Here is a 26,721-nt window from a genome sequence, read left to right on the forward strand (position 1 = left end):
TTACTATTCACCACCACAAGCTTCAGTTGGTGCCATCTGTTATTTTTCAGATTAGTTACAATGAGGTCACATTTTCCTACAAGCTGCATCATGCTCATATTGTACATTATTTGAGTGCGCCTGATGTCTGTAATGGGTGTGATCGAGTCCAATTCACCCTGAGGAATCACGCTGCAGGAAGCCCCACTATCCAGCTGAAATCACACAGGGCACATTTCCCTATTAACCTTGTTGCATGCACAGGAGGTTGGCATTATCCCTTGTTGGTTTCTTGTCCCAGCAGCCTGAACGCTAGGAGACAGTCATGATGTCATCACTGCTATCTGATGTGACGTGCCTCCTCTTGTACAAATCCAACAGAATCTTTCTGAGATGTTCCTCAGCTTTTTGCCACATTCCTTGCAATGCTGTCCTCATGCAGGAAATTTCTGCTTTGCTAGCTCATGCCATCTCCCACAGTAAATGCATCCACTGCTGTTGTCTCACTGCATGTACTTCTGAGGGTATTGTGCCTTGCAGAGCTTTCATCCTGTCTCTTGAGGTTTTTGCTGCATGCTCTATGACTAAGCAGGTGTCTAATGTGAGACTGCCTTCCCAGAGCAGCCCTTCCCACGGGTAGTGACCCCAAAATTGCATGTAGCAGCCATTGTGCATAAGGCAGTAACATAGAAGTCTATCCCCTCTCCTCTGGACTGGTCTCTAGTGAAAAAACATATCTCACACCAGTTTAACTCTGCTTTGGGGAGCAATAAGTCCCCAAGGCTCCTAGGCTTGAGGAAGTGGCAAACTTCAGAGAGGTACAGATTGCCTTGTTCCCCATAAAGGTAAAATAATGGTTTTACTTTCCAGCTGTGGTCACCCCCCTGCATGGCCAGGTCTGTGTTCAGCTTGGACTCCTCCTTCCAGTGGATCCATCGCTGGGCTAGGTTTGTGTCTGCAAATCCAGGAATCCGAGAGGCTTCCGAATGAGTTCCATTAGCCAGCTGCTGCACTGCCACGAGCTCACAGGTCACACACTGCCACCATGTTTCATTTGCAAAGAGTGATGCTGAATGCAGGTTAAATTGAACAAGTGAAACTTTATTAAACCCTGTGGACTGCTCTGTCAATGCGGCTGAATTGCTTCCAGCCTGACACCCCATATTCCCTGTTTTTCTGAATAACAGTTCTTTCAAGGAACATGGGCCCTCTGACTCCAGTTCCACTGATCATGATAGAATCTGTTTCAGAGACTGATAAATACCATTAGCAACTTGCTGTTGTTATTACCAGTGTCTCCACACATTCCACTTACAAATTCAAACACTTCTTATTACTTTTACAGCTGGGTTTGATCACTTCCCAGTTAGTTTACTAATGGAAAAAGAAGGGTCAGTAGATCATTGATGGTTTGCAACAGTGCTAGCTTCATTCAGGACAGCTTCTGGTTTTACCAGAGTGGAGGTCCTCAGTGCAGAAAGTGCACCCAAAAGGAGATGAGGGACACACAGGACATTCACAGATCTTTCTATAGCAGGCATCTAAATATGGCCAATGTAGTCTGAAAAGTGGACAGCAATGGCCGAGGAAGGGGAGCATGGCCAGCAAACTGGAGAAAGCACTGACTCACAACATACTTCCAAGCAGTGTCATTAGCAGCAGAGTCCCTGAAAATGATTTCTCTTTCCCAGGACCAGAAATGTCTGTGATGGCATGCAGGGATTCAATTTACACCCCATGCTATTGGGGGTGAAACTCAGTCCTATGAGGACTATATCGCAGACTGACAGCCAGCACTTTCACTACACTGTTGATTCTTCTCATCGTTTTCTTTTGATGGACTGCATACCAGAGATGCTGAATAAAGCGGCTGCAAAGGCACCTGTATGCCCCTATAACTCAATTTCTATGAGCCACCTGAAGATTCTGCAAAGCATGTATGAGCAGGACCCAAAGGAGTGACTCTGGAAAACTTTATATATATATATATAATGCTGATATCTGCTTCGTTATTATGGTTGAAATTGAGACTAAGTTTGTCAGACTACTAGCCTAAAGTAGCAGGCTTTCTTAAGGCTCTAGGAAGATATCAAGTACAAATGGTGTACCGAGCTTAGTAGCAGGCCTTCTGAGCTTGTAAAAGTTGAAATGTTCTCATGACTAGAGCAGGTATTTTATGACACAAACACTAAATCTTATGTCACTGGGGGCTCAGGAATCAGACCAATGGATCGAGTAATTAGACCACTCACTTAAACAAGCACTACAGACACAAACAGAAGACTTTCAAAGCAATTGCCTGAGTTGTGTCATATGATTTCAGTATGATTAAAGGAGGCAGCATTTTGAGATTCTCTCTGACTTCAAGACACATTTTTTCCTGTAGTAGTGGGCAGAAACCCCCAGTGAATATTAAAAATCAAACCACAGATGAAAAAGCCAACAAGAAAGAATACAACATGGGTTTTTTTTAAAAAAAAATTCATGTTATTGCTTTTAAAATGATTTTGCTTAAAGATGGTTTTGCTCTCCCACAGCTGTAGATGACTGACACTCAAGGTGCAATAAGATGGGTGACCCAGAAAATGAAAGAATTCTGTTTCAAATTTGTATAGTGCCTTCCATAGTTCATACTGAGCCAAAGAGCTTCAAACAGAACCTCATTTATAAAGACTATTAACCTACTTTGAAAAGACATATTCAAATATATCTAAGATGAAATTTTAAAAGTGATGCCATTTCTGAATATCTAATTCAAAGCATCTTAAAACCAATGATCATAGCAAATGAAAGTTATGTTACCCATCATTCACTTCTTCTCCCACAGCTCAAAGACACAGAATAGAGGGAACAAACAGAAACTTAAAACTACTGAGGGCTGGAGTATATTAAAAATAGACAACACCTCTTGTACTTTTCTACATTTGAAACTGGTCCTGAAAAGTACAGGTGTTCTGATACAGAAGCCCCCTGTACACTCGCAGGTGCCAGGAGAAATTATTTTTACACATATAATTAAACCAAGATGAAGAAAAAGGAAATATATCCAAAGTGTGTATCTTTCTGGCTGTCATGTGTGACTGGATGGCTTTTTCTACTTGTATCTGAGCTACTGTGAATAGCTAACAGCCCAACACCATAGCAATTATAAAATACCATCCATAGCTACGGTTTAACTAGGTGATCAGGGATATTTTTAATTGCAAATAGCTGCTGTGATTGCACCAAGTCAGCAGCTTTAAGAAGTTAACATGAAAGAAAATACTGGTTTGTAAACAGTTTATTGTTGTTCTAGGCTAAATTCCTTAGAGGGACACTGTCAGGTCAAACTGATCCAACATTTAAGTTTTTAAAAACAAACTTTTACAAAAGTCTAAGTCCATTAGAAATAGTATGTTTTTACTGTTGTCGTTGTTTCTTTGTTTTGTTTTTTTTATTCTACTACAAATAGATTTTTAAACAAATACACACTTCCCTGTTGTATTTGACACCCAAACATTGCAGCACTGGGCTAAGAGAAACTGAATATGAAACTGATTAGAACTGGACTATAAACAAAACTGAAAATTTCAGTGAAATGTAAATTAGATTTTTATTATTTCTGCTTTGGTAATCTATGCTGTTATTGATGATAGATATATTTTCAAGACAAATTTCCTTTCCTATGATTTTAAATCATTGTGCAATGTCTGTTACAAATTTTGCTCATGATCCTGTAAATGCTTAAGCACATATGTAACTTTATTCATATGGATAGTCCCGTTAAGGCCTTCCTCTTTTAGGAAAATACATATCTTAGAAAATTTGTTAGCTAAAGCATTGTAACTAACATGATACTAAACAAAATTTTGCCCTTAGTGAGGATGAAGAGAGTTCCATTTCCAAACACATCATAGAATATCAGGGTTGGAAGAGACCTCGGGAGGTCATCTAGTCCAACCTGCTGCTCAAAGCAGGACCAATCCCCAATTTTTGCCCCAGATCCCAAATGGCCCCCTCAAGGATTGAATCCACAACCCTGGCTTTAGCAGGCCAATGCTCAAACCACTGAGCTATCCCTCCCCTCCGACATGATGTCAGTAGGTCATGGCTACCCCTAGAAAATCAGAAACTGTATCACTTTTAAAATTTCATTTTAAGACATGTTTGCCTGACTCCTTTTGCCAGGGTAGCTGTGAGCAGCTAACATGTTTAAATATCAGGGGGTAGCCGTGTTAGTCTGTATCCACAAAAACAATAAGGAGTCCGGTGGCACCCTAAAGACTAACAGATTTATTTGAGCATAAGCTTTCACGGGTAAAAACCCCACTTCTTCACCCACGAAAGCTTATGCTCAAATAAATCTGTTAGTCTTTAAGGTGCCACCAGACTCCTTGATGTTTAAATATGACTGCATTGGTCCACACTAAAGGCACAACTAATTTCTACGTAAGTATAAAATGTTAGTTAGCACATTGTCTAACAGTCATTTTTTCCATTGTAGACAAAGCCATCAAAGCCAATGGGGATCTTCACATGAGTAAAGTTACAGACACACTTAAAATTTGTGGGATCCGGGCTGGTATTTCCATTGCAGTACACTTACAACAAAGTCATTTATCTTTACATTAGTAAAGAAAGGAAATAAGAAATATATTTTTATTGAAAACACTGTCTGGGGCTATCCGCACTGGGCAATTGGGCATTGCCTTCAACTGATTTCATTTTCATTATACTGCACTGACAGCACAGTCATTTATCTTTTTTCAGCTCTCTCTCTCTCCTTTTATCTCTCTTCCTTATGTTTCTGTATTTTTTCCTCTCTCATGCAATGTTTCTGAATGCTGATGAGCAGAAATGGTACAAAACCCCAGTCAGTCTCTTTCAGGTGATAAGTTAAGATACCGAACATCCAGCTTTTTCATTCTGGGGTTCCCATACAGGTTGGATAAGTGATACACATTTTTCTGGCACTAGCCAGATATATAGATTGGTTAAATTCTTCAGTAGCTTTCTATTTCTAGCCCAGACAGAATTTTCAAGCAACAATTATATGTTTCTCTTTTTTTTTTTTTTTGGGGGGGGGGGGGGGAGGGAGGGGGTCCTATTTACTTTTTGTTAAGGAGATATGGGACTTTGCTGTGAATGCAGCAGGGGATGTGGTAATGAAATGAAACTGGTGTCCAGTGTAACAATAGAAAGAATTTTCTACACCAAAAAAACAATTTTTAGTGTTTTATTTGTGTTAAAAATATTTGTACAGTATAGAATTTGGGGCACCTCTGCAGCAAACCAGGAATGAGGTAGGAAATGTAAGAAAAAAAATCTGCCCACTTCTCTTTATTTAATATTCAGTGCATTCACTTTTGTGTTGTGTTATATTCTGCCAGCAATCTATATATAATGAAATGATACACAAGTCTCGGCGCAGGCCCAGCCAGACTGACCCATTTGGCCCAAGCATCTCAAGATTTTCACCACAACAAAAATAAAATCAGAGGCCTACATTTTCAAAAGCAACTAGTGGTTTTGGGTGGCCCAGTTGGGAGATTTTCAAGAGGTCTGACTTTCAGAAGCCATTTCTGAAAATGAGAACCCTTTAAGGAGTCTAAATTTGGGCACAAAAATTTGAGGCTCTCAAAATCACAAAAATTTGATGTACTTTGGAAATTTAGGCCAGAAAACTCAAAATATGTATTGCATATTTTTATAATTGGTTGGAGGTTTTAAAGAAACCATCATTTCTATCTTTCTCCACCTACCCTACTCCTTAATATAGTTTTAAAATAATTAAACATTCAAACAATACCCGTAAGAAACTTTTTCTTAATTGCTTAGTATTTGTATCATGCAATTTTACACTCAGTGGGAATTCTGCTTGAGTAAAGACTGCAAGAATGAGCCCTAAATAATATTTAGGTGATACTGTACTGACTAAAACATGTATATATAGGATTGATAATGTGTCACATTTGTCAATGGCAGAAGGTGGCTCAAAAACACTGAAGTTAATAGATTTGAACCTGCTTATGCAGCAGTGACTTGGATTCTATGTCCCTTAACTAACAAAGTCTGTTCACAGCTGCTTTTATAGTCTTAACTCACTGTCTTGTGCCTACATACTGAAATAGTCTGAGATTCATTTTCAAAATTACCATGGTAGTGATGGCTGGCCTTGAGCCTCTCCTAAATATTACCTTCTGACTGTCCAGGCCAGCTCAAGCAAAGCTGATTCCTGCCAAGTTATTTGAAAAAGTACCCATTACAAAACAGAAGATTCAACTGCCACTCCCCTGCTTGTCCCAAATTTTTCTGCCATGCCAGCAGAATCAGGGGTAATAAATAAACAATAAGTAATGTGTCCACAATTGGTGTGTGTGTGTTTGGAGAGAGTTAATGAATATGGATGATGGTGGTTTCTTGTTAAACAGGAGGATGAGGTACCTTTGAGAGACAGGATAAAGAGAGAGAGATCAAAATCCCCTAAATGGGCTTGAGTTGTAATCAACACATAGCTCTCTGTCAGCATGAAGTAGTTCAAGAGACCAGATGTTGGGAGGCAGCCACAGCACAAGTAAAGGTTAAAAAAACCAAGGATCAGTCTAAGAATCACCAGCAAGGAGAAGTCAAAGTTGTGCTGAGGGCACTCAAAAACTAGGGATAAGCACTTGAACTTAGAATTGTTTACCAGAACCGATCATCGAGACTTCAGTAGATTTGTCCATTGCTAGTATATGACCCACTGCATCTGAAAAGAAACATCTTTTACAGCAGATCATTCTTGCAGTGAAGTCCCAGTGTGGCTGATTCCTGGATTTCAGCATATACGTGCCAAAAAGTAGCATCAATCATGCAACCTCAACATGGGGATAGGTTGAATAATTTAACATTCACCCATCTCTGGTACCATTACAGCACATATGTATCTACAATACAATGCTCCGTATGTTTCTTTTTACCCATCAACACATAACTATCAAAACTATGACAATTAGCATCTCCATATAACCAGCTGCATTATGATTCACTAATCCTTTTTTCCTTACACTACTTTGCAGTAGCGTAATCATTCTCCAACCCTGTGAGTCATCAGAGTATTTTGTAGTAAAGACAAATGTTATAATATGCCCTATTGTAATCATGCAAATTACAAATCTTCATTTCCATACATTTTTTTGCTTTCTGCTTTTTTTTCTGCTGCTCAAGCAGCTTTCATGTATATACTAGTGGGAGTTTCACAAAGTTGTTTCCCAGTAATTCTGAGAGTGGGCCCTCACCAACTTCTTTTACTAGCTGTCAAAGGAAGGTCCTACCTACTGAAGAGCTTCAAAATCACAGTTTTGATATTTTTCCGCAGCTTCTTAATGCTGAGCCACTACTCTTCATTAAAAAGTCCCCTTCCCATCCCACCCCTCCCATTCTCTTCCTCCTCCCTCATGCACATTGTTGGGCTAGATCATGACACAACATCACTGATACAGGACTACATATCCTCAGAGGCTGTGAAGATTGTCTAGACCACGTGCCCTGGTGTGTTCATACATAGTGTTGAATGATTGCTCCTCAGGGATGGGTCAGTTGATGTGCAAGACCTCTGGGTGCATTTCAGACTTGCTTTTCTATACCAACGCATGATGTACTCCCCGACGAGCAACTGTTCTGCTGCCCTGGCATGTTCATTTTAATACACCCTTTCTATGCTCGCACAGGTGGCTTTTTCTGTTTTTAAATAAAAATGTAGTGTTTACTCTACCTCACAATATTTTTTACGTTAGGACCTAAAAATATCTGTTACCAATTTGTTTTCCAATGCATAGACTGCGATATAATTTTAGAACTTCTGCTCCCATTAACTAAATACAACAGCCAAAAATTCCAAATGAGCCCAATTGCCTTATCCCTGAGAATAAATACTAGCCAGTTCTAAGCAAAACAATCCATACCCTGGCTTTTTTCAACATGAGAATGAAATACTGCTCCACAGATCATGGGTTAAAGAGCAGATCATGATAAAGCATACTAAAAAACACAGCCACTTTGGGAATTCTAACTAAATCCCCGCTAGAGAAAAGAAAATATTTCTGGATGAGATTCCAAAAGAGCACCTGCTATGTCTTCCAAAAATATAATAGATATAGAGAGATAACAAAGACCCCATTTCTCAGTAATAACCGGTATAGCCGAAATGTTTTAAAAAAATCTATATGTAACAATATGTGTACACTTTTGCATGAACCAGAGTTGCACATACAAAATGCTCATTCAAGTCAGGAATTTGCAAACACATACCTTTGTATCAATGCAACCTTGACTTCAGTAGACACAACTTGGGCATGTGCTCTTAGGAGTGTTTCTAATAAAGGGCAAAAGTCTACTAATGGATCTGCTGAAAGGTGATTTAAATAAAGTCTATTGGGGGCTGAAACACTTATCTGATATTCTTTGACATTATTCCATTTTCTACCTCCAGAACTGCATGTCTACCACATTTCAAATAGGGATGCATGGGGGAAAAAACTCATAGGTTGGCCAAAAAGGCTAAAGTTTTGGGCATTGCTTATTCAGTTTCCATAGCCTGAAAACCATTTAGCAAAACTGCATTTCAGGAGGGTACGTTATTTTATACATTCAATGGGAAATGTTGCCCTTTACACATTCTGTGAGGTGGAGCTGATTAGAAATTATACACATTTAGTAGTATACATATTTTATTTATGCTACTGTAAATGAACCTATGCACTTTAGTTTGCATTAATATTACTAATTTGGGTATCTGATTTAGGTACTGTATAATTGTATTTCAATTACTTGGGTTAGACAAAAAAAATTCTGACAACTTTCTGACAGGCATAAAATTGGTTCCCATTTGTTCTTGGTATTTAAAGGGAAACTATCAATTCACTCCAGAGCACTATAAAATTTAAAGTGTGTAGAAACACTCCTCAGTAGTAAGACATGATCTGCTGCTGTTCAACCACGTGCTGTGATCCAGTTAGCTTTACGTTATTGAGTTGGTATATGAATAAATGGATGGGAGACCTCCTAGGAGCATACAGATGGTGCTGAAAGTGGAGCTGATAATTCAACAGGTGGAACTCTGTCCTCTGAGCTAATGCCCATCATGTATTAATTAAGGTGCTTCCGTCTTTGGGATAAGAACTCAAACTGAGGTTTCAACCAGTTATGGCTGTTAAAACTACCCAGCACTTTCTGTAAAAGAAAAGAATTATAGAAGTGTTCCAGCCAAATGTCAATCTAGGTAATTACATTCTGCCTTCTAGATCCCCTGAGCAGTTTCAAATGAATATGATATTATTCTTAACATCCTGTCCTAAACTGCTAAACAGCATTGCTGAATGCTGTGAAAGAACTGCTGTGTTAAAACCTTGTGGCAGGTTTCAGTGGTATTTGGAGTGATCAGTATATATCTATTACCCTACCTGCTCATTTATTACAAATATGGGATTTACTACTTTCTGTGGCATGAGGCTAGGATTTATTAATGTGACACTATAGCTCTGTAAAGTTAAAGGTTACACAGATCCTCATCTAAACTAATCTCTACATGATTTGATGAAGTCTCCAACCCAGGAACTAAATAATATCTGACATTAGTTACAATATATAAATTGTTGACAAATATTTATCAGGATAATCCATGGTGGGATAACTTTTCTTTGTTACACTTTAAGCCCCTTGTCTTTCAGCAGAAACATAATCTGCTTCAAATAATGCTGCTCTGGCTGCTTGCTCAACAACACAAAGAAGCCAGAAATCTACCCTAAAAGGAGCCGCTCAGGATTTCCCCTGACACAGGGGAATCCTTTCCTTGGGTGGAACAAAGCCAGCATAGCCAGTTTCCTTGTGTGGAACAAAACTCAGCGTAGCCACTTGTCCCCACCCTGTGCGTAGGGGGTATGCCATGGATGGGAGAGGATGGGCAGAGTGCATGGTACTCAGATCATCAGCTGCTTCAGTTGTTGTTACACCAGAGACTGAAAGGTCCTCAGAGCCACCTTTCCCCTCATTCTCTCCCCACAGCTGAATAGTGTTTACACTGCGTAAATAAAACATGCTTAAGTGTAGCCTGAGATATAAGTTTAGGTTATTGAATGAACACTGGCTGGGAGAATCTGCAAACCACTCCACCAGCTGTCCCTGCACTTTGGAAATGTACAGCTGTGATAGGAAAGAAATCATTAAAAGTTGTGCCAGCCTGACTGCACATAAAGATCTGCAAACAGGTAGCTAAGTGTGATGCCCTCCCAGGGATGAATTTTACCCACAGAGTTTACAAAAGCTATATTGTCGCATCCATAACAAAAAAATAAAATACATAATAAAAATGGAGGAGCTCCTCAGCCGATGTAAACAGGCAAATCTCCACTGAATGCACAATCTTTCCAAGCACAGCTTCAGAGGAAAATTACATATTCATCCTATTTGTACTCAAAAATAACTAGACAGCTTTAAAAAAAAATCCTGTTGGGCAGAAGTCAAGCCGAGAATTTAGACTGAACATTGATTGTTTCAGAAACCTGAGTGACTGAAAAGAAGGAGTTAGAATGTAAACAATTATGCATCCCTAACTCCAGGGATCACTGGCACCCTGCTACAAAAAACAAATACATTCAATTCCTGTATGAAAAGTATGATTTAAAACTTACTGAAACCTTGGAAGAGAGACTGCTTTATAAATAAATAAAAGCACACATCACTCTCCTGCCTCACAAATACTGTATCTGTCACTCAAATAGATGTCAGCTAAGACACCAGCCTAAGCAATTCCATTTTCACTCTACAGAATGAAGTTGCTGTAGGTGCACAGGATAACATTGGTTTGACAGGCAGATGTTCATGCTGGTGCAGGAATGTGCTCACCTTCATGTTGTCCTGGGGTGAGATCTTTCCTAAAGATTACATTTTGCTTTACTTTTGCTTTTATAGAAAGAGTTTGGCTCACACAGAAACCTTTAGACTAATGGATCTAGCTAAAAGCCTGATCCATTTCTGACTGATGTCAATAGCAAAACTCAAGTTGCTACAGTGGGAGCAGGATCGAGACCTTAGATAATAAGTGAGTGATGTCAAATAATTTGGTACTTCAGTAGAATATAAAAGAGCTAAGGAAGCATAAAGGCACACAGTATTGCAAAGGCATAGTATGATACACCCACAGCCAAAATGCTTGCATTTTACTAAGAGTTATATTGTCACAGCTGGGCCTGGGCAAATAATAGATTTTTTTCAGTTTGCTGTCAGTCCCGAAAAAAAAAATCAAGAAAATAAAATAATTCTGGTTTGAACCAAAAAACAATTTTTTCCAAATTTTCAGCAAACTGAAAAGTAGAAAAAAAATCCTTTTGGGTTCAGCAAACATTGTATTGGACCTGAAATGAGACATTTCATTTTGATGTTGAGCTTTTGTAATGTCTTAATTTTTTTTTAAATAAGAGGAAATTTCTAAACAAAAAGTCATTTCAAATAAAAAATTTGAAACAGTTTTCAACATTTTGGAAATGTTGAAACAAAGCATTTCATTATTTTCTGAATTTTTTCTGAACAAAACAATTCAATGAAATTGACGTGAATTAATGAAATATTTCAGTGTGACTGAATCTGCATTTTTCACCAAATCGTGGTTCAGTTGAAAAATTTTGCCCAGCTGCAGTCATAGCCTTCACCCAGCTTCACAGTGGAACAACAGGGAATAAGGCCCCCACAACATGCTCCCATGCTCAGATTGTGACTCCAGAGGTGGAGAAAACAGGGACTGTCTTCTACACTTCGTGAGTAAATGGACAGGGAGAAGGTGGGAAATGGAAAGTGCCCTGGCTCCGCCCCCACTACTCATCAGCCAGAGTTGATGGCCAGGTACACAGAGGGGAGTAAACTGGCCCATTAAGTGAGGTGAAATAATTTACTCCACTCTACACAGTGGAAGGGGAAATAGGGAAGGAATTGTGGATGAGTTTCAATCCATTCTCTGATCTGCTCCTGGTGGTGGTGTGCCACATGCCACCCCTTATTAAGGGCCAGTTGTAAAGGTAAAGCCTATCCTGAATTGGGAAGCTGATCTGTGTTTGTCACAAACTTTTCTTGCTACTATTTGCATTGCTACAGGATTTAATGCAACATACCTTATGTATCCCATAGAGGAGCTGGTCTTGGCTGCCAAAAATAAAAAGTGGAATTTCACAGATTCCTTTTAGTATGTCTTTCTATTCAATGACACTCATTTCCGAAAGCCTCTGGGAATTTATGTTAATAAAATAAATTTCACATTTAAATACTGCATGTGCCACAAATGCTGACCCAGGATATTTTTTTAAAAGAGTAAGCACTCTACATGTACAGTATTTTCCTGGTGCATTCAACTTGTAAATTCAACCAGAAATCAATAACAATAGATTACAAGTTTGCAATTAATGTTTTTTTTCAAGGGTGCCCTTGCATATTCAGTTTAGTATGGGTGCTGATCAGAGGTTTCTGTTTGTTGATGGCGTGGGAATTATTTTAGCCCATTTCTTATTTAAAAATTAATGTACTAACAGTCTTTTTTCAATATACCTGCATGGAATAAAACGGTGGACAAAATTGGATGTGGTAAAGTTTCTAGGTTTACAGTTCCTTGTGTTATTAATGTCTTAGGGCTCTATCCCATTTAAATTAACAGAACTACTTATGGAAGTAAGTACTACACCTGGCAGAAAGTGTATGCAGCATCAAGCCCTTTTTATTGTTGTTTTATAATCACTCAGTATTAATCAGTAAAAAAAACACAAGGACGTGTGTGTGTGTGTGTGTGTGTGTGTGTGTGTGTGTGTGTATGCATTTTTAGTTCAATATTACGTATGCCATGCTTATGAAAGTTTATTAACCACAGTCATAAAATTTTTGGTTTTTAATGAAAGCCTTTTGGGAAAAAAAACATTTTTTGAAGACCAATGAATAAACAAATATACCACCACAGGTCTATTAGTGCCTTAGTACATGGGAAGATTAGGATTTAAAATCTACAATGCTACCAACTTTCAGAAATCAATCTGGTACCTTACAGAGACACCTGGCTTATACGTAGGGCCCTACCAAATTCATGGTCCATTTTGATCAATTTCACGGTCATGGGATTTTAAAAATTTTAAATTTCATGATTTCAGCTATTTAAATCTGAAATTTCATGGTGTTGTAATTGTGGGGGTCATGACTCAAAAACGAGGTGGAGGGGTCGCAAGGTTATTGTAGGAGGGGTTGCGGTGCTTCTACCCTTACTTCTGTGCTGCTGCTGACGGCGCTGCCTTCAGAGCTGGGCAGCTGGAGAGCGGCGGCTGCTGGCCAGGAGCCCAGGTCTGAAGGCAGAGCCACTGCCAGCACAGCACAGAAGTAAGGATGGCATGGGATAGTATTTCCAGCCTTACTTCTGCGCTGCTGCTTGCAGAGCTGGGCCCTCAGTAAGCAGCCACTGCTCTCCAGCCACCCAGCTCTGAAGGCAGTGCAGAAGTAAGGGTGGCAATACCGTGACCCCCTTAAAATAACCTTGTGACTCCCCTACAACTCCCTTTTGGGTCAAGAGCCCCAGTTTGAGAAACTCTGGTATCCTCTGTGAAATCTGTGTAGTATAGGGTAAAAGTACACAAAAGACCAGATTTTATGGGGGGAGACCAGATTTCACAGTAGGTGACACGTTTTTCATGGCCGTGAATTTGGTAGGGCCCTACTTATATGTTTATCTGATAACACATGTGGCCTCCCAGTGGTTAGTGATGAACTAACAAAAGGTTATTTTTTGTTTAAATATGGGCCTAAGAGGTAAGAGGAACTGAACAAAGTTCGAGAAAGGGGTAAATCTGGGGTTTTGGTTCAGGCCCAGCTCTATTGTTGACAGCCCACTGGATTTCTCTGCTGTAACTGTAACTGATTTTCTGACCCATGAAATATAATTTGCTGTATTATTTATTTATCATTATCAAAGTAATAACATCTGATGCAGAGGACATTTTCTGGGAGTTAGTAACTGCCAGCTGGAGATGAGGGCCTCAGGCAAAGCCTCAGACCTTTAACCCAGGCAAATCATTAATTGATACAAAATGCCTGACCCTGGGGTCATTATTGCTACTATATAAAAATATTAACATTTTTAAAATCTAAAGGAATTCCTGTTTTATGCATTGGGAAGTTAAACATTGAATTTTACGAGGCCATAGATATGGGGTTATGTTTAGAGTACTGTTTTTTTTCCTAACTGCTAATGACTAACACAGTAACCCATGGGAAAGCAAGACGCCTTATTAAGGTGGCATTATTTGTGGTTTATGAATAATACAGTATTATTGAAATAATGTCTGTGACTAACCGATAGTTTATTGTACAGATAGTGGCAGTAATACAGTGAGGTAGCACAACCCAAGAGCAGTGCAGGATTTTTTTAAGCATGCCTCATTTCAAATTCTCTTACCTAGATAGCCGTTTTCTGTCAGGTGAAATTGCTCTTTGCTGATGCTCCATAGCTGGCGTCACTAAGAGGACAGTGAAATACTTTACACTGAAGCCAAATAGCAATCCAGCAGAGTTTACTTCAGAGTGCAGAACTGCAACCTGTCTGCCCAAACCCATGCTCATGCCCATAGACAAGTGGTGCCTGCCCATACTGGGAGGGACACTTGACCCTGCATGCCCCCACGATGCGTCACCTCTACTCACACCTCATCTTGTCCCCTCAGCCAACCTGTTGGTCAGCATCCACAACAGAAGAGTTGTGGAAAGGGAGTGGGGGCAACAACAATGAAAGCCATACTCCTTTCTCCTGGCTGAACTCCCTCCCACAGCTGTTCTCTCTACCCTCACTGACTAGTCAGATCCCCACCTACTTCCTACTGGTCTTCTCTGTCCCTATCTGCCCCAGTGCTGCTCCTACTTATCTAGTACCTCCTCCCCTATTCCAGTTGCATTCTTTCCTCACTCTGCTCCTCTCTATACCCAGTCCCCCTGTGAGCAGCAGTCACTCAAGCACTTGTAAGCCACTAGGCTGTACCCACCCAGGGGTGACCGATACTCCTTAAAAAGGGAAGGCCCACCAGCCCCCGAACCATGGTCCCGCCCCCTTGCTCTGCCCCTTCCTCCTGAGGTCCCACTTCTGTGCTGCCTTTTCTCTCCGAGGCCCCGCCCCTGCTTCCCTCTGAGGCTCTGCTCCCATGCCACTTCTTCCCCAAATGCTCCGCCTTCTGCTCGCTCCTCTCCACCCCTCTCCCCCTGTCGCTCTCCCTTATAGCCAGTAAATGATCTGGTGGTCACTTTTAAAAATGGAGAGGCCATGGCCCTCTGGCCCACCCTGTTCCAGTGCCCCTGACTCCACCCACCCTCCATGAGCAAACAGTGTGGAAGAAAAACTTCCCAGTACCGTCCCTTCCCAGCTGTAAAGGAACCCATATCCCCAGCTGATACCTCCTGGTCTGTAAACAATTACCCATCCCCGCCACTTGGAGTGAAGGGCAGGAAGCTGGCAGAGAGAAGTGAGACAGGGAATCAGTGGAGTGTGGCTGGGGAGTGGCATGCAGGAGGGAGTGTGTTTCTATGTCTATATGACTGAAGAGGAAGAACAAAGAGAAAGAGAGGTCTGGGGAGAAGAGGGCACAGGAGAGAGTGAAGGGGAGTGGGAAGGTGGCCAGAAGAAAGAAAGAATATGACAGGGATGAGAGAGAAGAAAAAGAAGATGCAAGGAACTGAGGGGATGGGGCAAGACAACAATGAAGAAGGAAGGGACTAATGGGAAAGTCAGGGATGGTGCAATATGGCCCTGAATAGACCTCAGGATTTTCCCCTTAAAACTGGTAAGTGGTATATATTTGATATTGTGAGAATTATAAGTATAGAGTCAGAGTTTATGGTCAGAAGGGACCACTAGATCATCTAGTCCTGTGTATCACAAGCCACCAACATCATCTAGCACCCACACACTAAACCCAACACTGAAATTAGACCAAGGTATTAAAGCCCTCAGGAGACTAAATTATTGTGTTACAGGCAGAGAATTGGAGGGACTGAGGTGCACCAGTGTCCAAGGCCCCTGCGGTGGCAAGGAACTCATCAAGTGAGATGATCCTGGCAAGTGACCCACATCCCATGCTGCACAGGAAGTCAAAAATGGTCACTGAAAATCTGACTTGAGGGAAAATTCCTTCCCAACTCCACATCTGGGCCATCAGTTAGACCCTGAGAATGTGAGCAAGATCTAGCCAGCCGAACACCTAAGAAAAAGAATGGTCAGTGCCACCTTAGAGCAGTAGTCATTTCCAATCCCTTCCTGACCAGCTAAAACCCTGAAGCATGACATTTTTAGGAACATTAGACATAAACCAGAAGGGACCCTCAGGGCTGCTCAACCCTACCCTCACCTTCACAAGCAATCCCATCACACATTCCTACTCACAAATTTGTCCAGCACTCTCTTAAAATAACAAAGTTGTTTGTTCCCACAATGCCAATTGGAAGGCTATTCCAGAACCTTATGGCTCTGATGGCTAGAAAATTCCTTCTAATTTCCAGCCGGAAGTGTGTAATTATCTAACAAAATTCAGACAGTAACAAGGTATGTGGAGAATGTAATATTTAAAGGTTGTTCTAGTCATCTAGTGGATTTTTCTGGATTATACACTTAAGCAGAAGAAGAGGAGAAAGGGCTTCAGAGTGGTTTAAAAGCAACTCCACAATTCCTGTATTTTTTCTTGCAACCCACAGCATGCAATCACTATATCATACAGCCTTACAACACCCAAAGAGATGACTTAGTTTCTGAAGAATGTGCTCTGGAAGGGACTCTGGTCAGGCCTCATGTGGATTGAACTTTTATGCTAACTGCTCACATGGACTGAACTGTGCTCCTGAAAGCCTGGCTTCCCTTGATTCCTTGTTTTCAAATGCATATTAGTCTTTGTAATGTACAACAATGAGTGTAATGTACAACAATGTGTGAGTGTGTCCATGTAATAAGTGACATTTCATAATTAGTAACCATTTTCATTTTATTGTTTAGGAATGGGCTACTTTAGCTACTCAAAGTTAATTTCTATTTAAGATTAAATTAAAATCTGTGATAGAATCCATTATCAGGCCATGTGCATTGACCTGGCTTGAAAGGCATTTGGATACTGGAATGTCATTCCTTCAGAGGGAAGTTCAACTACTAATGCTTAATCCCTTTTTTAGTATGAAGCCAGCTGTTAATGTAACTTTTATTCCTTAGGAAGTTTTAATTACTCTTGATCCTAACCAGAAAGTGTTCAGTACAGCAAGACTGATCCATAAAACCAGAAGAGGCATCTTATTTATTTGAATGCTGGCAAGTCACAAAAGACACAATATTTTTTCAGATGTTTTGTGAATTGAAATTGAGTTCAATAAAGTGTCAGACTGACAGTACTTGAGGAATGAAGTTCTTTATTTATCCACAGAAAAAACACCACATAAGTTGCGCCAATTGAAGCAAGATTCCTCAAATTGGGAGGGTGCTTCAACACCAGCTCTAGATGAATTTCCTTGACTATCCATTCATGTTTGTAAGTGAATTTGCTTTGGTCATGCTTTTTTGCACAGTTTCTATTAACATTTCAGTGACTCTATTTTACTGGCAAAATTGTTGTGAAGAGAAACTTTTAAATTTGCATGTGCCAGAGTTTGGGAAAAACAAATGTTAAACGCACCCTGGAAGTGCCTGTGCATTCTTTAATTTGGGGGTATAGAAACAATAACACAGCTTACTTTAGCAATCACATAGAAATAATTCAGCTCAAATCTGAAATATCTGCAATCATTCCACACCATAAAAATGCAGAAAGATTCGTGCAATAAGTGTGAATAAAAATAAACTGAAGGTGCTCAAGCTCTCATATATTACTTGAGCTAAAAAAGAATCTAAATTTATTTAATGAATTATTCAGTGTAAATCAGTCCCTCAGGTCTGCTCACTTCTCAAGCACTAAGATACCACAGAGAGGGGCGCAGTATAAATGACAAGCACAAGAGAAAAAACACTGAACAGGTGGAACCACCCTCCGGGCTGAGAGAGTATCTCAGCATATCTGGCTGTTCAGTTCTTGTCCTCTCTGCTGAGACTGCCAACAAGGGTGAGGTAGCGAGGAGGCATGGCCTCCCTCAGATGCAGATGTGTAGGGAACACCGCAAGTCACCTGGTGGGTGGAGCCAGGAGGGCCACACCCCACACACTGGAAGCAAAGGGGTGGAACAGGAAGGGTAAGTATAAAAGGCTGGCCGAACAGCTCATTGAGGAGGGAGCTGCCAAAGGAGACAGATGCTTCTTTCCTGCTGCTGGAGTGGGACACCAAGGAGAACTGTTGCTGCCCCAGAGACCAGCCTGAGCTTCCAGAGAGCCCTGCCACTCCCGACACTGAGGAACTGCCGCTGCTACCCTTGGCAGTGTATTCCGGGGAGAATGAGGACGACCCCTGGACACAGGTACAACCAAGGGGGAGAATAGGAAGCAGCCCAGGGAAACCAGGCAACAGTCTGGTCGACAGCTGGCCTGATACAGGGTCAGGCATGTTGCGGGCGGATCCCCGCTAACCCAGTGGCGGATCACTCCACCACTGTTAGGTCCCTGGGCTGGGACGCGGTGGAGTTGGGCGGGCCCATGTCCCCCTGCAACTCCATCGCTGGGGTGGGAGTACTCCCCCTCCTTAGGCCAGGAGGCCTGTGCTCCTCAGGCCTCCCAACCTGGGCCCCATAGACTGAGTGGCGTTCACCCCTATCTGGGTCCCAATCTAGCCTACTGCTTTTAAACGCTGAATCTATTTTTGTTATGCAGATTAGTTTGGCAAGAGTGAGCAATTTTTCTGCAAATCCAACAGAAAATCTAAATTGACAGTATTTTGAAATCTATTTAGCTGACAGAATTTCTTGTGTATATTTTGGCTTGTGATACAGTTCTGCTGTACTTGATATCTGAAAACAAAAACAAAACTGACATAAAGGATTTTTTTTTAAAAGGCAGCAGCTCAAGCAACCGTGTCATAATCAGAAATCACAACTCTCAAAACTGTTTTCTTCAACCTGAGACTCCAAGTGAGGAGTGCGGGAAAGATCTCTTGCTTAGAAGTGTGACTTAAACAGGAAAGTGCCCTTCCACAACTTTGTTTCTGCAGACAGCATACCAAACTATGTATCAGTACTGAAGGATGGTCATTGGAACTACATCGGTATTACTGCACACTTTCTGTACATTGCTCTATGAGCAATGTTAAATTGAAAAGGCCAGAGAAAAGTTCAAAAAGAAAACTTCAGAAAAAAAATCAAGCCTAAATACAGTAATGTACTTACAGGCTTAAAGTCTTCTCAGGAAACTTGTCCTGGTGAAGTAGCATATTCTGAAATGTATCGGACATGCCAAAACATCAGGAAAAGCTAAAGACAGAGCAAAGGCTCATTATTCTGAAATAAACAAGAAACCTTATAAGTGTTAAACAAGCAAGTACTCTAAGCACTGCTGGCATCATGTTTCCTTACATAAAGCAAGAACTTTCTAAAAACAATGTAGAACCCAAATATAGTATATTTAGTAGCATAGTATATAAAGTAGCATTAAATATACTTACTACAACCCCATTCTTAGTGGTAGTCTCCCGGTATGTAAAGTTGCATACTGCCCAGGCCAGGTAATACGTGGACATGAGAGGGGTCTGCGAAAAGTGATCAGTAACCCATCCATCTTCTTCAAAAACAGAAGTTTCCACTGGCATATTGGACAAAGATAAATAGGTTGCTTGATGCTTGATACTGATTTTGAAAGTGGCCTTGTAGATGGGCTCATCAAAGCAAGGAAAGGCTTTTCTGGCATGAGTAGGAGAAAACTGTGTAACACCAAGGAATCTGGAACACAAACAGAAAGAAAAAAAAGACATTACTGATTGACTATGTGCAGTGCTTGAGTCATGGACAGACTACATGATATTGCTAAAATATGGTAGTTTACCAAAATAAACAGAACTAAACTCTTAGCAGAAGCAGCAAAGCACAATCCACGTACTACATACTTCTCATCCTAATAGTTCTGCTTTGATGTAGTTGTTCTTGGCATAAATTCTCTCCACATGTACTATAATGCAATCCATGTAATATAATGAGCCACAAATTTGCTAGAAACAACTTTACAGACATCGCACTGGTATTCAATAAAATACTCTCCCTTCTATTCATACTTCGTATTCTGCCACCAAAGTTTTGTTCAGCAATATATGTAAAAGGAAATATTGGTCTGCAATGTAAAACAAATAAGCACAGTCTTCAGTTAAATTTAGGATTTAATGACCTTCAGGGATCTCACTGTGGTTTCAAATACGGATAAGAAAACTCTGCCTTTCTTTGGACATAATAATGTATGTTCACTTAGCATACCCCAGAGGATCATTATTTTCCACTGCTGATTATTTATGTATTAATTGCATGTAGCTCTTTGAATCGCACAACAATCTATTGGTGTTGTAACTACAGAAGTCCAATCAGATGCATTCTGTTTATGTGGGCTTTGCAAGGTTACATACCTAAGCCACCAATTCAACCTCTACAAGGATGCTTTTTAGTCTTTTCCCAATAAATTTCATGAAAGAAAAACAATCAACTTAAGAGGCGACAGATGATCTCTTGGAAATATCTTAAAGAAAAAAAGGAATTTGAAATATGTTGTACAGAAAAAGAGACCTATACATTTTAATAATGCCACACATACAAGTGTCTTTTCTTTGAAACTGTACAGACTCTTGATCCTGCAAAGGGACACTTGTGCACAGACCCTTACACCCACATTCAGGAGCAAATTCATCAGTGTTGGTCTCTTTGAAGGAACAGAACCTACGTTTACATTTTCAGGGTATGCTTTATATTTTACATGTATGGATTATGAGTGGGATGGCAGTATGGTGTCATAGCATGTCAAATAGTAATATGAATATTGACTGGTTATGTGACTGTAAAGACAGGACATATGTGGCTGGTTTGAATGCTAATGTTTCCTTAACTAGTCATTTTCCAAATTTTTAATGAATGTGCTGATGGGAAATGCCCTTGAGAAATTTTAACTGTAAGAAGAAAAGGAGTACTTGTGGCACCTTAGAGACTAACCAATTTATTTGAGCATAAGCTTTCGTGAGCTACAGCTCACTTCATCGGATGCATCCGATGAAGTGAGCTGTAGCTCACGAAAGCTTATGCTCAAATAAATTGGTTAGTCTCTAAGGTGCCACAAGTACTCCTTTTCTTTTTGCGAAGACAGACTAACACGGCTGTTACTCTTTAACTGTAAGATAAGAGTTTTTTGTGGGTGGATATCTATTTGATCCAACAAAGACAGTGGAAAGCCCTTGTAATCTTTTCAATTTAAAATAGAGTACTATTCTGCAACATGATTTTCTGTAATTCTGATGGAGCAAAAGTAAGATGAGTACCTTACTAAAAATTGAAGTGTGTATTTACTGACTGAGCTTTTTGACTTTTTGGTTTAGAGCACTTATAAGAGCAACACAGAATTAAGTTACTGGCAGTTTTATGACTCTTTTTTCTTACCATAATAGTATTAAGCCTAATATGTTACTTTTCAAATAAACAAATATGCAGTCATGCACAATATGATGTTTCACATGAGATTATGACCGATTTTCATAACAGCTAATCTTGTAAAATGTTGGAGCCTCTTATGTCAGTCAGACTTTTGTTATCAGTCTTTTGTCCAAAAATCGATGTCTTATTTAGTTAAAAATTACTGAATATTTTGGGAGGCATTCACTGTACTGTGGCTTTCTTGTCTCATTATTAATGAATGAGGAGTTAGTAAATTCAGATTTATGCAGAAGGTAGCGAAATATAGGGTCAAGTGTTGCTCTCAGTTACACCAATAATAACCCAGATAAACTCTATTGACTTCAGTTGCATTACTCTGGATTTATATCACCTTAACAGAGCAGAATTTGTCCAATAAAGAAATTTACTTTGCCTCATTTAGTCCACTTGCTTAAAATGGGCCAGATTCTGAATTCTTTGAACACCTACAATACCCAAGATATTCAACAGGAACTTTGAGTTAACATGGAAGGCAGGACTTGAGCTCGCTGTTAATAAAGCTTGGACTAATGAACTTTCTTCTCTAATTAATAATTTTAATGAGCTCAGACCCACAGGTAAATGCATGCTCAGGGAATTCTACATTCATTCTGACAATGTCTAAATGAGGAAACACTGTTTCAACAGACTAGCATCTAAAAAATATTAAGAGAGTATCAATGAGATCTTTAAAGGAATGGAAAATAATCTCTTAGTCTAACTACTGATAAATTCTGTATCATGTGTTTTTTTTTAAATAGCAAGATGTGCGTTACTGTATATTTCATTACATTCAATACAATATTGTAAATATGCCAAACTTTACCAATAATAATAAACAATGATATTTATACACGCACTTAAAAGGTGCCCATCATCACGGTATCTGGACTTCTGTGTTATACTAGAAAAAAACAGTTGAAATTTCTCTGATCCCTGAAGATTAAACTGACTATGTGTATAAGACAATGTATACATTTTCTCCTAAAGAACAAAGAAATGAGATAAACGTGCAGAATTTCTCTAGCGTACAGAGATCATAGAATAGCTCGGGTGTTTTGCCACCTCTCTCTCTACAAACCTTCCTTGGGCACTGCCATTTTTATCTTATAATTCCCAGAAATATCACCATCAAAAGTTATACTTCCAGGAATGAAAGCCTCACAGCTTGTCTATTCACCATCCCATGACAGTAATTTGCAAGTATTTTAATTCCATCTCATCTATTAAAGAAAGACATGCGTTTCCTCAACAACTTGTCTATTTTGACATCTTGGTTGCTGTAAGAACGAGGAATCAATGTGTTTGTTTTGTCTGAAAGTGGTAAGGAATTGATTTCATTTCATTTATGCAGAAGGTAAATAATCACCTCAGTTACTATAACATTCTGCAGAAACTATGCATTAATGTTTGTTGGATACTGCCAATAAATTACAGTGCATGATACAAAAAATATTTTGTATCATTTCACTTTCATTTTAGCATTTCATTAAAGGTACAATACCTTCAGTGAGAAAGTTAACATTTTCATAGTACTGCCAACATTTCTGACTGATTTACGGCTTTCATCTGTGGAGTCAAAAAGTAAGTGTATTGACTTCCTTCTCTATCTAAGGGGAGGGGGGGAACAGTAAAACCATCTACGAAAGCCTTGTTGCGCTTGTGAAGTCGCACAGTTAACCAGAGCTATTCCCTTCTCATGTACAACATGAGTGAAAAATTATATCAATAGTCCTTTTACAGCAACCACTACTCCAATGATGTTCCTATACTTTTCAAACAAATATAAGGATGTCAAAAAGTTAAGGCAAAGGTCTACCGGAACATCAAGATCCCACATAACTTGAGAGAAGCAATGTTATCAGATGCCATAGTAGAAATTGGTCTAACTTTCACACTTATGAAACAGCTATACATATTTCATTTGAAAAGCCCGTTATTAATCAAAATGCAAATTACTACTTTGCAGGAACACATTTTGAACAGACACCCCATTGTTCAGTGTGTATTTATATAGATAATATTACAGTGAGTCATTAAGTATGTGAAAAGAAAAGGCGTACTTGTGGCACCTTAGAGACTAACCAATTTATTTGAGCATAAGCTCACGAAAGCTTATGCGCAAATAAATTGGTTAGTCTCTAAGGTGCCACAAGTACTCCTTTTCTTTTTGCGAATACAGACTAACACGGCTGTTACTCTGAAACCTGTCATTAAGTTTGTGATATTTCAAAAAGAAAAGCAGTACTTCTATTAAACAGCTGAAACTATAACAAGTTTTGGTTACAGTTTTAAAATACATATTCTATTAAACATAAATGAGCAGGGTCCTAAACTGCTATAAATAAGCATAATTTCATTGACCCAATTATATTGGGCTAGATTCTCAGCTTGTGTAAAGTAGTATGATGCCACTGAAGTCAATTAAGTATATTTACAGTAGAGAGTGAGTCGTGATCTAAATAATCACACTATGAGAGTGGAGTACTATATATTATATAATTGTGTGTCAAACTATCTTGCTTCTAACAAACATTCGACTGTAAATACTTGATCATACTTGGTGAAAAAGTATTATAACTATGCTACAATTACTTTTTTGAAATATTAGATTGTATATTTAAGTTTCCTTTAATTATTTTCAACAAAGCTGAAATGTTCAGAAGTGAGATAATTATGTGAATTGTGTCTTTTTCATTTCTTTATGTTGTAAAGTGAATTCCTTCACAATATTTCATTTGTTACAGAATCAAAGATTCTGAGCAAACTAGAAGAATGCTGATTACTTCAGCCACAGTCCTTAATCAGGTAAGAGGCAGCATCCCTTTCTACAACTGAGCTCTGCAAAAATGTCATTTTACTTTGGTCTGACGACAAATCAAACAGCTGTAATCCTACCCCTCTCTGGGATTTTAACATCAGTCGGTTTAAAATCATCAGCAACAAAAGCATGCTTTAATAAGGGGGATGTCGACATAATTGAATTGGGGAGGTTCTTTTTCTGTCTTCCTTACTTTTTTTGGCCTGCTAGCCCCCATGTAAACTCTTTGCTTAGCAGGCAGTATCAAAGAAATGATTATGTTTAGACAGAGAGAATCTGTAACTAGGATTTTCTATGACAGACATCTTAAAAATAAATTAATTCTGGGAGACCTAGTAACATAACTATCAGGAAGTCAGGCCCGCTTTCTTTATTACTTAGATTGTAAGACCTCTGGGGTAGGGACCTTCATTTTGTTCTGTTTTTGCAGCTCCGAGCACAATAAGGTCCTAATTGATGACCAGGGCTACTAGGCACTACAGTAATTAAAATAAATAATAATAAAACATCTATTGTCATGTGAAAATAGCGAATAAAGGACTGATTCCACTCTCAATAACATTGGTGGCCATGTCTATAGAGCTGTATCTGCATCTGATACACGATCCACAAACATAAATCGAATATCTGCAGATTTGCAGGGCTCTACATGTCTACATTACAGGGACTATACTGGCATAGCTACAGTGCCATAGCTATGCCAGCCTAACCCCTCAGTGTAGATACAGCCTATGCTGACAGATGTGTTTTTTTCATTGGTGCAGGAACAACACCTCCCTGAGTGACGGTAGCTAGGCTGATGGAAGCATTCTTCTGTGGACCTAGCTGCATACACTGGGGGTTAGGTCAACATAGCTACATCGCTCAGAAGTGTAGATTCTTCACACCCCTTACAGACTTAGCTATGTAAACCAAACTTTTAAGCAGAGACTAGAACCTAATATGCAGTAACTCAGCTGAAGTGAATGGAGTAAAGTGACAGCCGAATGAGGTCCTAAAAGATTGCTTCAAGCTTTCTGAATAAAATGCAATCACGTAGGTAACAACAGTACAAACTTATAAGTCCTATTGTAATGCACAAAATGTTCTTTTTAAAAAAAATAGGTAAGGAGGCTCTGTTATATAAACATATTTTAGTTTGGTACAGAAAGAATTTATTAAACAGACCTCTTTTCTACAAGTGAGCTTTCTATTATGTTTTACTTTATGATGCAATTGAAAGCTGATTCTTTCAACTTGTCCAATCCCTAGCTGTGCAAAGACACTTCTTATATGTTGGAAGTGATGCACAGTTGTTGCTTTCATAATAAAGGAACAAATATATAAAGATGCATTTTAATCATCTATTGTATACCTATTGGACTGTTTAGCTGTAAGCATACAGACTGACTGTTTCATTCACCTTAAAAGATGATTAAACTAACATGAAAATATATCCAGGAAATAGTTCACCCTTGTCAAGTAAGCACTATTGAGTAAGTAGCCTGCATTTTATTAGGATAAAACTGCTTTGGAAACCTGGCTGAATGATAAAATTTACATGCTCTCCCCGCATATACTATGATAGAGTAGGCTGGCTGAATCAGTGAAACTTCCCTTGGAAGCCTCTCAGTGATACCTTGATTTAGAAAAATCTCAAAAAAAAAAAAAGTCTCCCTTTTTTTGTTTTTGCATTATCTCTGTCATCCCTTTGCTGATTTTCCTAATTATTCTTTTAATTAACTTTAAGATTAGAGCACCGATTATGAGTACCTTCAGTTCCCCTGGACATCACTAGGGGAGGTAAGGTGAACAATGGTAACTCCTACTTCCACAGGAGCTGCAAACACTCAGCATCTCTCATCACCCTAGGAGTTGCTGAACAAATTATATGTAGACCCTAGGAGTTGCTGAACAAATTATATGTAGAGGGACCAATCCTCAAAAGAGGGGGGAAGACCAGAACAGCTGTAACACAAAAATGCCTGTGCTTGCAGTCCTTACTCAGCCACAACTGCCAGTGGCTCAATGGGAATTTAGCCTGAGTACGGTGCAGGACTGGCTCTCTGGAAAATAACTAGCCTTACTTCCTAACAGAAGCATGCAAAGGTCTCTGGTATGCTAATTATTCACTCTCACTTCTCCTTATTGGCAATCAGCAAGCTACAAGACGCGGGGACCCTAGCATGAAAGTTCGGTATAGGATTAAAATGAATCCCTGCTCAGTGCTCTAAATAATGGTCACGTCAGAGCAGACCTTCTCTCTCAACTGCATCTCATAATCAAAGCGTCTAAAGGGTAGAAATGTCAGTGGCAAGATCTACAGCATGAAAAGAACTCCATACACTTGAGAACGCGACTCA

General features: G+C 39.4%; 1 protein-coding gene across 1 annotated transcript in view; it reads right to left on the reverse strand.

Moving 5' to 3' along the window:
• TRHDE (thyrotropin releasing hormone degrading enzyme) overlaps nt 1-26,721 on the reverse strand; it is a 319,124-nt gene that overhangs the window by 290,728 nt on the left and 1,675 nt on the right. Inside the window, exon 2 of the mRNA XM_048835753.2 lies at nt 19,563-19,836. Coding sequence (XP_048691710.1) covers nt 19,563-19,836 — 274 coding nt within the window. The remainder of the gene's footprint in view (nt 1-19,562; nt 19,837-26,721) is intronic.

Source organism: Caretta caretta, chromosome 1 (genome assembly GCF_965140235.1).
Source record: "Caretta caretta isolate rCarCar2 chromosome 1, rCarCar1.hap1, whole genome shotgun sequence".
Classification (NCBI taxonomy): Eukaryota; Metazoa; Chordata; order Testudines; family Cheloniidae; genus Caretta; species Caretta caretta.